At 36.6% G+C, this 13,430-nt stretch overlaps 1 protein-coding gene across 1 annotated transcript in view; it reads left to right on the top strand.

The window, feature by feature from the left end:
• The window catches only part of DYTN (dystrotelin), a 50,548-nt gene that overhangs the window by 34,389 nt on the left and 2,729 nt on the right, over positions 1–13,430 (top strand). Inside the window, exons 10-11 of the mRNA XM_059927369.1 lie at positions 6,722–6,881; positions 9,397–9,904. Coding sequence (XP_059783352.1) covers positions 6,722–6,881; positions 9,397–9,904 — 668 coding nt within the window. The remainder of the gene's footprint in view (positions 1–6,721; positions 6,882–9,396; positions 9,905–13,430) is intronic.

Below are 13,430 nucleotides of genomic sequence, written 5' to 3'. Positions count from 1 at the left end.
GTGGCAGAATCATGTGTATGGAATGATGCCATTTTTGTTTCAAAAACAAATTCAATATGTATTTTGCTGTTTGCAAGCATCTGTATGAATGCAGAAAATGGTGTTGAACAACCCCAAGGTGTTAAAATGATTTGAGACGGGGTAGGAATAGAGTGTGTTACTCAGAAGCTGTGTGACAAAGAAGTCATGGGTTACGCTTTTTTCTACCCCAAAGTGCCCACTCCTTAAACACATAATTAAAGTGTACCAGAGTAATCGCTTCTTTCCCTATACTCTCATTGCATTCTGTAGAAATAATCGCACTATGTCAGAAATGATTGTGTATTTGTCTGTTCATTACATGTAAAGTCTCTGTGAGCAGGGAGTTCTCTGCTTTTTTTTAAAAAAAGTCTTTTTATCTGCAATAACTCAAGATGGTAAGATGCTTCAAATAGTTTTTGAATAAGGGAACGAAATTAAATGGAATTGTATAAAATGGATATGCCTGACCTTAAATTAGTCTACTCTATTCTACGCTCTTTTAGATATGACATAATAAACACACATCTGCACTTAGAACACCTAGTATCTGACCTGGACGAGATGACCTGGGGAATTTTCTGTAGTCATCCCTGAACTTCTCTGCATTCTCATTTCTAGATTATCAAGAAGGAGGGAAATGGAATTTTTGTTCCTATTATTGGCTAATTCGCTCTATATCAACTAAGTAGTTGGAAAAGATCACAGAGGAAAAAGTTGAACTACTTTATTGCTATTTTTGGATATTAAATCGAATAGCTGATTTGACATTTTCTAAAAAGGCTCTCCTCAATGTCATACCTGATCATTAAAAATTATTACAACCGCTCATAAAATTCTACTTTTATAACAGGCTCTCCATTCAGTACAATAGATCTGAAGCACCAAGGTATGTAAGTCCAACTAGACCAGTAGAAACAACAACCACAGAGGCCTTCAAACAAATACCTCAAAGAGTATCTCTGGCTCAACAAACCAACGGCAGTAGCACACATCGTCAGGTGAGTCTGAAGGGGAAAAGAACAATTAAGGCACAATTAATGGATAAAGTTTAGCTTTGAAGGGACTCTTCCCAAGTCTACATCCTAAAGGGAAGCTGAATTCAACTTTGATATTTTTAAATTACTCCAGTGTCCATAGGTATTAAGTCTCTGCCCGAAACTTCTAAATATAGCTTACTTACAGACAAGGCTTTCTTCTGCCCACAATTACCTTAACTTGACTATTCAGTATCCTAAGATTCGATGTAATTAAAAAGTAGGGAAAAAGGGAAAATTAGTTCATCCGTACATAAAGAAAATGTTCAGGAATTTTCAAAGGGAAGAGATGAGAGAGGAAAGTGAAAGAAACATAAGAGGGAAGAAACTTTAAAAAAAAAAACCCAGTGAAATTTTTTTCATCAAAGGAATTAGAAATGCTTCTTGTTTTTTGTTTTTTTTAAGCGTACAGTCTGCAACTCCTTTATCATGTTTTCAATCAGTTGTTGACTTGCCCTCCCGTGTGCAACTCCACTTGTAGGTGTCCCTTCGTCATTGTAATCAGTACAGTCAGATCCTAAGGGAGGTCTTCAAAATACGATCATCTGTGATGTTTCTCAATCATCAAAGAGAAATTAGAGTTCTCATATTGCAGTTGTTCCTGGTAGAAGTGTGAAAAGGAGAGTAAGTCTTGTGACCGCCCAGGAAGAAGCAGCCTGTGCGCTGCCTCTGGGTGAGGTTTTTCAGGTCTGTGTGCGTTTTCATCAGCAGCTCATGCAGCTGCACCACTCAGACACCCCTCACTGCACATCCAAGAATGCCTCTGGCTGGAGTGCCAGGCAGAGAGCAGGAGTTACTCGCGCGGGGACAAATGAAGATCTGCTCCATTTCCTGCTTCGAATAAAAGAAGAAAAAAAGCCATTTTCACAATGCGACAGTTTGTTTCACTTTAACATTGCTTTGTTCTGAGGCAAGAAATTTAAAAGAGGTTTTGCTTTCCCTCCTTTTTTTCACTTTCTTTTTACTCCCTGTCACCTCTTTCTCGTTTTTAAAGTTGCTACAGCCTATCTTTTGTATGTAATACATTTCTTTCTTTGATTAAAAAAAAACATTTTTAATTATACAAATAAGACCTGAATCTGTTTGCCTTATAGAAAGTTAAAATATTACAGATAAGGGTAAAGTCCTTTTCAGCCATAATTCCCAGTACACAAGCAATGGAAAGATAAGGAACTCTCAGTAGAAGGTGGAAGGTAGAAGTGAAAGATTTCTTGAGCCAAGAGAAATAAAATAACCCAACCGCTTTTTGCAGATGCTTTAGAGAAGGAGACGTTCTGAGCAGCAGCCTAACTGGGGCAAAAGACTACTGTGACTTATTTTTTAAATCTAAAAATCTTGTTCATGTTTACATATCTTTAAGAAAAGTGTCTCATAAAAATAAGATGGTGTGACTGCACTTTGAGCATATGAACACCAGTCACTTTTTGAAAAAGAAATTTTTTTGAAATATCATTATCATGTTATTATGAATTTTTAGGAATATGGATTAAATTCAACCCAAAAACTTATTTTCTCTATTTCCCGCTTCTCTAGACCATAGTCAGCATTAGGAATGAACTGTGGAGGACTCACGAATCCATTAATGCTCTCCATAGGGACAGAAGGTAGGAACCACGTGTGAACAAATACCAACAGCAGAGACACAGCAATAGCATTTTGCTTCGCTTTTAGAGGAAGAAATTCTACAAAGTTTTTACAGTGCTCTTTTTTTCTCTTTAATTTGGAAGACATTCCTTAAACAGAGAAATGCTATGGTTCCAGTATGAAGGTAAAAGGGGGCTTTGACTCTATTTGAGTAGTTAAGTATAACTAAAACCACCCAGATAATTACATTAAGTTTGGGGTTTTGATTGAGTGATTTTATTCCTTGAAATTTGGTTAAGCATTTTCAGTGAAGTATTGTGTGTGTCTTGTGTGTGTCTTACGGCTTCTAAAATAAATCAGTACATTTCTCCAACAGTATCTAACTTTCTCGAAGATTTACTAGGCTGGCTGGAAACTGTCTACCATCTTATTGTGTCTCAAAGGACTAATTATTCCTTTTAAAAAAATATATTTATTTGGCTGTGCCGGGTCTTAGTTGCAGCAAGCGGGATCTTTAGTTGTGGTATGCGGGATCTCTTAGTTGTGACATGCAGGATCTAGTTCCCTGACCAGGGATGGAACCCAGGCCCTCTGCATTGGGAGCACAGAGTCTTAACTGCTGGACCACCAGGGAAGTCCCAGGACTAATCATCCCTTGAGTTCCTGTATCATGTTGTCATTCTTTTAGAAAATTCCTGGCTCCTCAATAAGAAGGTCCCCCTGAGGGAGACCTTTTTTTGCAGGCACAATGCTTGGTATCTAGTAGATGCTCAATAAATTAATGAGTAAATATATATTAATAAATATGTATTAAAATAAAAATAGGTCATCAATAAATTTATTGATCATCTAATATATATGTGTATGTATATATATATATATGATGAGATGTGCTTCATAATGCAAAGGTATGAAAGATAACGAACATTTAAAATTTCTGTGATAACTCATGAAAAGAAGCTTAATAACACTTTTAAAGTAATTTAATAATAATTTAAATGTTAAAAACAATTTTGATCTTTTCCATGGTATAAGAAAAATAAATTAGAAATAAAATTAAGGAAAATAGTATAGGAATAAAAAGGCAATTTTGAAACTTAAATGTAGAAATAAAAAGGAAATTTTGAAATTTAATTCTTTAAAACTTAATTCTTAAAATAATTACCTCAAACAATTATTTTAAACTAGATGATTCCCTTTTATATAATTCATACCCACTACATACACCATTGGTCTCCTAGTAAGGTGTTTATCAACACAAAGAATACCAGTGTGAGCCTGATTAGTGAGTAAAATCTATGTGAAGGCTTTATCCTTGTTCTTGTCTGCCCCATTATTTTTAATCAATGACTTGGATAAAATAGTAGAAAGCATGCTTCTCAAATGTGTGTGACATGATACCAAAAGGCATAGATAATAAGCTAAATGACAGTCTTGAATCACTAAGATATCATAGTCTGGAATAGTGGGGCAATTAATAAAGACCAAATTTCAAAAGATTAAATGCAAATCCTACAATTATAGGCCCAGGTTCACAACAAAGAGCGTGGAAAGACCTCAGATACATAGTCAACTGTAAGTTCAGTAACAGCCCACAATTTGTCACTGATGATTTAAAAAGCAATGCAGTCTCAGACTACATTACAAGAAAGAGTATCATTCAATTATTAGTTATCTATTTATTACTCTATGCTAGGTGCTGATCAAGAAAAGTAATGTTCCACTGCTCTGTGCGTGATTAACTCGCCTGGTGAATTAACTTGCCTTTGTGTTGTATTTGAAGACCTGGTACATGGGAGATTCAAGCTCCTTAGCTCCAGGAAGCAGAACTACATGTAAAGATGTAAAAGTTTAGAAAGACAGATTTCAGATCATTTGAAAGGAATTATTTCTCAAATAATCTGAACTGTTTTGTTAACAGTGGATATTTACCTTGAAAGTATGGGGCTTCGAGTTGCTGGAAGTATTGGCATTGGGTAAATCATGTTCACTGGAGACTCTCCGAGAATTTCTCCATTAAAACAAACAAACAAACAAAACAACAGAGTAGAAAAGAGCTGCACTTCTGATAGGGCTTTCCTTACTTTCACCTGGATTGTGGAAGGATGGGAACGCATGTCTTCTAGATGTTCAAACATGGTGGATGGGCCAGAAAGGAGGAAGGGGATGTGAGTGATAGACAGCATGGGAGAAAGATAAACTGATGTCACTACTGGTCATAACAAGCACAACACTCTAAGTATAGAAAATACTATCTAGAGAGGCCTTCTGAGAATGTTTCTTTGTTGTCTGCTATATAAAATCCCTGGGCTGACTCCTTTCTGAAAAGTCCATCATAAAGAAGTACTTGAAACTCTGATTACAATCAAGGATTTTAGAATCAGACTCCTCTTTCACCTGTGTGACTACCTGGAAGTTTGAGGGCCATCTTTTAGAGATGCCTGCTTTGGATAGGAGCCCCAGCTAAATTGCAAGACCTCTCCAAGATCTGTGGCAATTAAGAATTTCAAAGGCTCTAACATTGAGAAATGCTGTTACATTTCCTACCAGGGAGCCAATTTCTACAACTTCCACAAATATGACAACCGCACTGGTCAAAGAATAAGACTGTACTTTAGAAAGCCAACTTTCACTGTATACATACACTGTAACAGGAACTATTTTAGGCATGGGCCTGGGGATATGGCAAGAAGCAAAACAGAAAAAAAGTTGCCAGAATAAAGAGACAATAAACAATTAGTAATAGAGTAAGTAAGATATAAGTAAAATAACAAGTAAAACAGGTAGCATGTCATATAAAGTGACTGTCCAGAAGTCTGAAGGCTCGAGACTAAGTCAAAATCTAAGATCGCATCATGTGCTGTAGCAATTAGACATGGCAAAAATCCATGGAGACAAGGAGATGGGAAGGACTAGGGAAGGAGATGGGAGGTGATGGAGGCGAAGTTGGGGGTTCTGGTTTGCAGTTTCAAGTAGAGCAATGAGGGAGAGCCTCACTGAGAGTATGATGGTGAGCAAAGACTTAAAGATGAGGGGATGGGCTGAGCAAGAACCTGGGGGAAGGAGGATTCCAGGTATTGGGGGCCAAAAGAGCCAACTCTGAGGGGAGAACATGCCCAGTGTGTTCGAAGAGTTGCCAGAAGCTCTGTGTGGCTGAAGGGCAGACAGTGAGTAAGAGAAAGCAGAGATGAGGTCAGGGAGGGAAGCGGAGGGTCTTGGCCATCTTGTTCAGCTTTGGCTGCCTCTATAAGGACTTTGGTTTATTCTAAATAAGGAGGGGAACATTGGAGGGCTTTGAGCAGAGGAGTAACATGATCTGATTTATGGGTTTTCTTTGTTGTTCTTTTCTTTAAATTTTTAAAGATTTTTTTTTTTTGGATGTGGATCGTTTTTAAAGTCTTTATTGAATTTGTTACAATATTGCTTCTGTTTTATGTTTTGGTTTTTTGGCCGCGAGGCATGTGGGATCTTAGCTCCCTGACCAGGGATGGAACCCGTATCCCCTGCATTGGAAGACGAAGTCTTAACCACTGGACCGCCAGGGAAGTCCTCTGCCTCATGTTTTAAAAGAATTACCCTGACTACTTGGTTCATTCTGAAACCAATGAACAACTAGACTTAGGAAGAGAAGCCAAGACCCACAATTCACAAATTGCACCATTGTTCCCTCCCTGTGGTCTTGGTCCGGTGTTAGGTATTTAGCCATGACATGTATGCTATCATTCTAAATGGAGTGTTTCTGGACAAAAAGATAATGAATAAAGTCAATATTCACATTTAAGGAGCTGCTGAAGGTATGCCGTCAAAAGTAATCCATAACATGCATGATGAGTTTTTGAAAACACCTCTAAAACCAATGAAATTCTTGGGGGAATTGTGTGTATAATAGACACGAAGGACAGCTGTACATGGTGAACAAACAGTTTAAAGCAGGATTGATCAATATTAGGTAATAGTCGAGGCACAGGCTACTCCGGCATCTTCTTCCAGAGAGGACCCGGAGTACATCTCGCTAGGGCTCTTGCATCTTGCTGTGCTGACCTCTTGCCCTTCCAACCCACTCAGACCTGTCCTCTTTGCAGCCTCCTTAGAAAACAGTTAAACCAATACAAAGACAAGTTGCAAGCCATATATGCCTGCCAGGAAGAAAAAAGTTGCAGATTTGAAACAAAGATTCACGAACTCACAACCAACCAGGACAGTCTGTGGACGAAGCTACAGCTAATGGGACAGAATCTACAGGTATAGAACGTGGGAGACACTCTGGGCCATCTGGAAGTCTGACCTAGAATCTTCTGGCTGAGGGTCGGCTGCAGCCTGAGCCTTTGCACCTCACTCTGATCAGCCTCTTCCCTTTCCCTCTTCTCTCCATACCCTGACCAACTCCCCTTTTCACCAGCCAGATGATATCTTCCAGTTTTGCGAAGGAAGTGCCATTGGGAGAGAACAGCATCAGTACGAATTAGAAACAACAGACCTGGGGCAAAGAGGTTCTTTATAGCATTGATTCTTAAACCTTTAGTCTCAGCATCCCTTTTAGAGACTTACAATTTTTTGAGGATCCCAAGGAGCTTCTGTGGGTTATATCTATTGCTGTTTACCCTAATCAAAATTAAAACCAATAAGCGGTTTTAAAATAAATGTATTAACTAATTTGAAAATGAAAATAATAAACCCATTATATATGGAACATTTTTAAACAGTAATTATATATATTTATATATATTTAATTAGAAGACTGGCATTGTTTTACGTTTTTTACAAATCTCTTTAATGGCTGGCCTCAGAAAAGACAGCTGGATTTTTCCTAACTGCTTCAGCATTTGTTCTGCTGCAAGATGTTCTGGCTGAAGAATATGAAAAAATATGGCCTCACACAGATTTGCAGTTGAAAAAGAGAGGAGTATTTTAATAGCCTTTTCAGATAATTGGCGATCTTCTTCTTTGATACTACACCAAAACGTGATAAATGATTGTTTCTTAAAGGATGGTTGCAGTATTGAATCTGAAACCATATCTCTTTCACACCCTGTTTCATTAAAATACAATATTCTGTTGTGCTTTTTGAATGAATCTTCTATCCTGGCATGATTTTATACCATCATACATTGGTCATTTGGAAGTTCACCAAGCTATGTCGAACTTCCTAATGCTCACCCATTTCATTATACAAGATTTTAAAGAATCATTAAAAAAATCATAAAAAATCATATTCATTAATACTACCGTGAATCTCATCAGAAAAGTCTTTAAGAATTGGAAAACAAGCAAGCTCATGGTAGTGGATGCAAGTTTTCCAAAATTCTAATTTTTGCTTAAAAGCTCAACTGTTAAGCTTGGCAACACATATCATTGCTTTCCTTACTGTCACAGTCTCGCTTCATTCATTTTTGAAAAAATGTTTGCCAAATACCCGTCTAATTCTTTTGCACAAGAGGAAACTTTTATATTTCAGTAAACATAAGAAGTGTTTTATGCATACTTCCCATTTCATCACATATAATATTAAGAAGACATGTGTTACTAAGAAAAATAAGAATTTTTGCTACACCTTCAAGAATAGTCTTTTTTTTCTTTTTTATTGAAGTATAATTGATTTACAATGTTGTGTTAGTTTCAGGTGTACAGCAAAGTGATTCAGTTATACATAAATACATATATTATTTTTCAGATTCTTTTCCATGTAGGTTATTACGAGATATTGAATATAGTTCCCTGTGCTATACAGTAGGCCCTCGCTGTTTCTCTATTTTATTTACAGTCGTGTGTATCTCCTAATTTATCCCTCCCCCCCTTCCCCTTTGGTAACCATAAGATTGTTTTCTATGTCTGTGAGTCTGTTTCTGTTTTGTAAATAAGTTCATTTGTATCATTATTTTTTAGATTCCACATATAAATGATGTCATATGACATTTGTCTTTCTCTGACTTCACTTAGCATAATCATCCCTAGGTCCATCCATGTTGCTGCAAATGGCATTATTTCATTCTTTTGATGGCTGAGTAATATTCCATTGTGTATATATACCACATCTTCTTTATCCATTCATCTGCATCAAGGATATTCTTAAGAGGAACTGCCTTTCTTTTAACTGCAAGTGCACGATGGTAAGAATACCATCACTACTACCACTGCTTGGTGATACTGCCTTGATGTGCGGTAAACAACAACAACTTTAGCTTTACTTACTATTGATTTTGCACCATCAGTGCAAATGTCAACACAGTGAAGAGGCAAATAACCTCTAAGTGTTACTGTGAAACTAATTTTGACCTCATGGACCCCTGAAAGGGTCTCGGGGACCTCCAGGAGTCTGTGGACCACACTTTGAGGGCTGTGCTTTGTGGAGAGCACACCCCCCAGATTTTATTCCTATGGCTTATTATGAAACCCCTCACAACATACCTACCTAAATAGATCATTACGAATGTTTTATTGTAATACTTTTTATCTATCAATCCAAGATATCCTGACATTTTCAGATATTCCTTATGATATTTTTAGAACCTGAGCTTTCAGAACCTAGCATTTTCCCAAATTCCTTGTGATTATTCCCTGTGATATTTTAGAATCTGAGCTGTTCTACCTTTAGGTTGACATTGAATCAACAGCATAAAATAAAATTAATAGCAATGTATTTAGAGACAAAAAAGAAAATCTTGCATTAAAATTTCCTATTGGAATATTAAAATTTAATGCATAATGAAAAAGTAAGATAAATGTTCATTTCTTCATAAATAAAGTTTTCTTTATCCAGGCAGTGTTGCAGCCCCTTCGTCCTTCATCTTCCTGGCAAAATATGGCTGCCAAGCGTGACCATGGAAATGGTGAAGAAAGTTTACAGAGGGGAGGAGAGTCTTCCCAGATCAAGGGTGCCACTGAGGATCGTTCAGAAGAGGAAACACTTCCTAAGTCCACTGTGATTGACGGAAGTTACCAAGGTCCAGCACATGCAGAACATGTTCTACCAAACTCAGAATCACCAGAGGCCATTTTGCAGCCAGGGTCAACGCAAAGCACCAGGGCACGAAGCCAAGCACAAAAGACATCGAAGGAAATCTTTAGTTCCCTATCCAGTTCCCAGGAAGGACTGCTGCAGGACACCTCCCAAATTGCTCCTACTGAAATGAACAGTCCTGCCCTGGCACCTGTGGAAAGGAAAGGGGCAGTTAACATCCAGGAGGGAAAGGATGAGCTGGAGGAAGAGGAACTGCAAGAATTGTTGTCAAAACTCACGCATGCCTTCACTCTAGAAATGCCTTCAGGTAAGATTTTTCACAATCCCTAGAGATAGTGATGGCCAGGGAGTCAGGCTGCCTTTTAAAACACTTGATTCTATAGCCCTGTATTAGCCCTACAGCTATGATTCATCTAGTGAGTAACGGAGTTGTGAGTCTTTTGGACATTAGTAATCTGTCTGAACTTGATTTCTAGTGTTGCCTAATTGATGGGGTTACTGTGAGCATTAAAAGTGATAAGCCATATGAAGTTTTAGTATAGCAACTGGTGCATACCAAGAATTCAATAAATACCTATTATTTTGTTATTGCAATTGTTATTATCAATAGTACTAAAACATATATAACTGGGCAGCCTGATGTTACCATTTAAAAATGGGAGTAAGAATGATGCTCTCTTTCTAGATAATTGATTAAGGTCTCTGTATTATTAGTAATACCATCATCACCTTCATAAGCTATGTCTCATTGTTAAATCTAAAGGCTCTTTTTATTAATACTTCTTTATTACAGCTATTTCTTCTGTTTTACAGTGACATTGTCTTATTTATAGAGTATTTTGTCATCTTAATATATCTATATCTGTATCCATTTCTTTTTAAGAAAGTGTAAGATCTTTTATGTTGGAGTGATCATATAGAGACTGGTGATAAAACAAGGATAACATTCTCATGTGTTTCTGCATCAAAGAAGGCCTTCCCAAAATATTTCTGAGTTGGTGTATTAGTTTGCTAGGACTGCCATAATGAAGTATCACAGATCAGGTGGTTTAAACAGTTTAAAAAATTTTTTTCTTACGTTCCTGGAGGCTGGAAGTCTGAGATCAAGGTGTCAGCAGCGTTGGTGTCTTCTGAGGCCTCTCTCCGTGGGCTGTAGATGGCTGTCTTCTCCTTCTGTTTTCATACCATTTTCCCTCTGTCATGTCCCTATCCAAATTTCCTCTTCTTGTAAGGACACTACTCATATTGGTTTAGGATCCAGTCACATAAACTCCATTTAATTTAATTAACTCTTTAAAGAATCTATCTCCAAATATAGTCACATTTGGAGATACTGGGAGTGGGACTTCAGTATATGACTTTGGGGAGGGAGACACAATTCAGCCCATAATAGTTGGTGAGCTATAAAATGGGAACATGATAATGTCAGTTATATATTGAACTTGGTAGAGCCAAGTCAATGAAGTAATTACTTGGTGATTCTAAAAATATCTACTGTGACGAGAGTTGGAATTATAATCCTGTATTAGAGAAAACGAGATCACAAAGATACCAGAAGCATGCTCAGGCTGCCTGAGACAAAGACTGTATGAGAACTCCTTGTGCCTGATTCTTAGGCCAACACAAGATTCCACCCACTTATTTCCATCTAAACATCAGTGGGGTCATGATGAGTATTCAAAGCAAAGTCAATATCCACTTGACCTTTTTAGGAAAATTTCACATAAAAATTTGACTTTTATTTTAGAAACTATTTTAGGATTTCACATATTCATCTCATTTTTATTTTTTGTTTTTGTTTCTCCAATTGGGTTTATGAAAGCTGTTGATTTTTAAAATATTGTATTGGGTCAGCCCTCACAAATGTAGTAGGCTATATTGTACATTTCAGATTCCTAATAGACTAGGCCTACTACACATATTTGGGAGACAATATCCCAGCACTGCATGCAGTTTGATACCTAAAAGATCCATGCATATTTTAAGTAACTTTATCAAGGTCTATACATATAAATGTATCTGTATCTATATATATACCCATCATTATATCATTTAAAGGGAAATCATGAAAAGGCAAAGTTTATTTTTAAATTCAGATAATGCAATAATGTATAAATATGCAGTTAGCATTATCCAATCTTGTAGATAATATAAAAAATATATTTTCAAAAAATTTACCTCTGCTTCCATTTACAATTTAAGTAGAACCATTGAGATGCTTCTGTAGGTAGTATGCATTATTATAGAAAAGTGCTTATGATATTAGCAGGGAAGTACACCTTTCCCTTTTTGTTATTATACTGCATTGTATACTTTGTGATAATTCAGTGAGTACTAATCGACAAGATTTAAATTTATAGTCATTTCTTTTATACCAGTTTTATTTCTTTGAGGCTTTTAAGCATAGAATCTATGTTAATCTTCATGGCTAATATCTACATTTATTAAACATTGCCATTCTTCACTCAAATATTTCTTATTAAGTTGGTATCCTTATTCAATCAGGTATTGAATATGATTCTGTTTGTAAACTCTACTTAGCCACTGGCAATATGGATTATAAAAATACACCCCATAATTTATGTATGCTTATCAAAATCACAGCAAACGTAATCAGAGACAGAAATGTGATAACCACACATATGAAGATGTGGAAAGGCAAACAAACTAAATTTTAAGGTATTGGTCATTTTTGTTTTATTTCTATCTCTGTTACAGATGCATCAGATAACAGCAGGAAGTTTCTAATTATTTTACTGCCCCTGTTTTTTTATTTTTTAATTTGAGAATTGTTGGAAAAATTAGAAAGATCTATTGTTTGTAATATACTAAGATTTGCTCAGACTGTCAACATTTTCACCCAGTGTGTGATTATCCTAGTAACTGACTAGCCTTTTGAATTGGAGCTTTGCTAAGGAGTCAACACATTTTGGAAATTGAGATGAACTTTATATGACCTAAGACTTAATGAGACGAAAACGGCAAGCATGATGGTCAGTTTGGGGGCAGTTGTTGACATTAACTGAATAGAGTCTTTCAATATCAAGATCTAGGATAATAGGATTTCAGGACACCCTGAGGGCTTAATGGAAAAGAAAAAGTGTGTAGAAGGGGTTCCCCAAACCTTTTTAAATTCCAAATGTTGGACTGAAAATCAGTAGCAAACATTTTGTTCAAATTTGCAGTAAAGGAATTAGATTTGAAAGAGCATCTAACATTACTTGCTTCTGTGGTGACAAAAAAAAAAAAACAAACCGTAATGCTCTAGTCTTACTTTCTCATTAAATTATTTTCTTTCCCTTTCTGAGAGAAATTTCCTACTTACATCTCTGAAATTCTTTCCCCGACTTCTCTTCCATCCCTCTTTGCCATCCGTTTACCACAGTAGGTTTCAAGGATGAGAAGGGAAGACGAGGGAGTGATGATGGGATTAGGAGGGCATGGTTAAGGGTGGGGGTGTGGGAGAATTATTCCTGTTCCTTTCTTCCCCACCTGCAACCATCATCTAAACTATTATTTTAAATAATCAGAAGATAAAGTTTGGACTTTAGCAGGTTGTAGAAAAATAAGGAGCAGTGCTTTAGCAACCACAGGTAAGAGAAGTTCAACACTGGATCTTTATCTCACTTATTTAGAAGGTAGACTTCTCAAATGCTGCCTGGGAATCTTAAGGATATATACTGAACGCTTAGTGAATCTTTCTCTCTCTGATATATATATGTACATATATATACACACACACATATATATATGAAAAAGTAGAAGTAATTTTTTCTTGATGGGAAAAGATACACAAGAGTTCCAGCATTAAGCTCCATGAAGGTAGAAAAAAA

Source organism: Balaenoptera ricei, chromosome 7 (genome assembly GCF_028023285.1).
Source record: "Balaenoptera ricei isolate mBalRic1 chromosome 7, mBalRic1.hap2, whole genome shotgun sequence".
NCBI classification, from domain to species: Eukaryota; Metazoa; Chordata; class Mammalia; order Artiodactyla; family Balaenopteridae; genus Balaenoptera; species Balaenoptera ricei.
The sequence above is the reverse complement of the archived record's forward strand: the minus strand, read 5'-3'. Positions and strand labels throughout refer to the sequence as shown.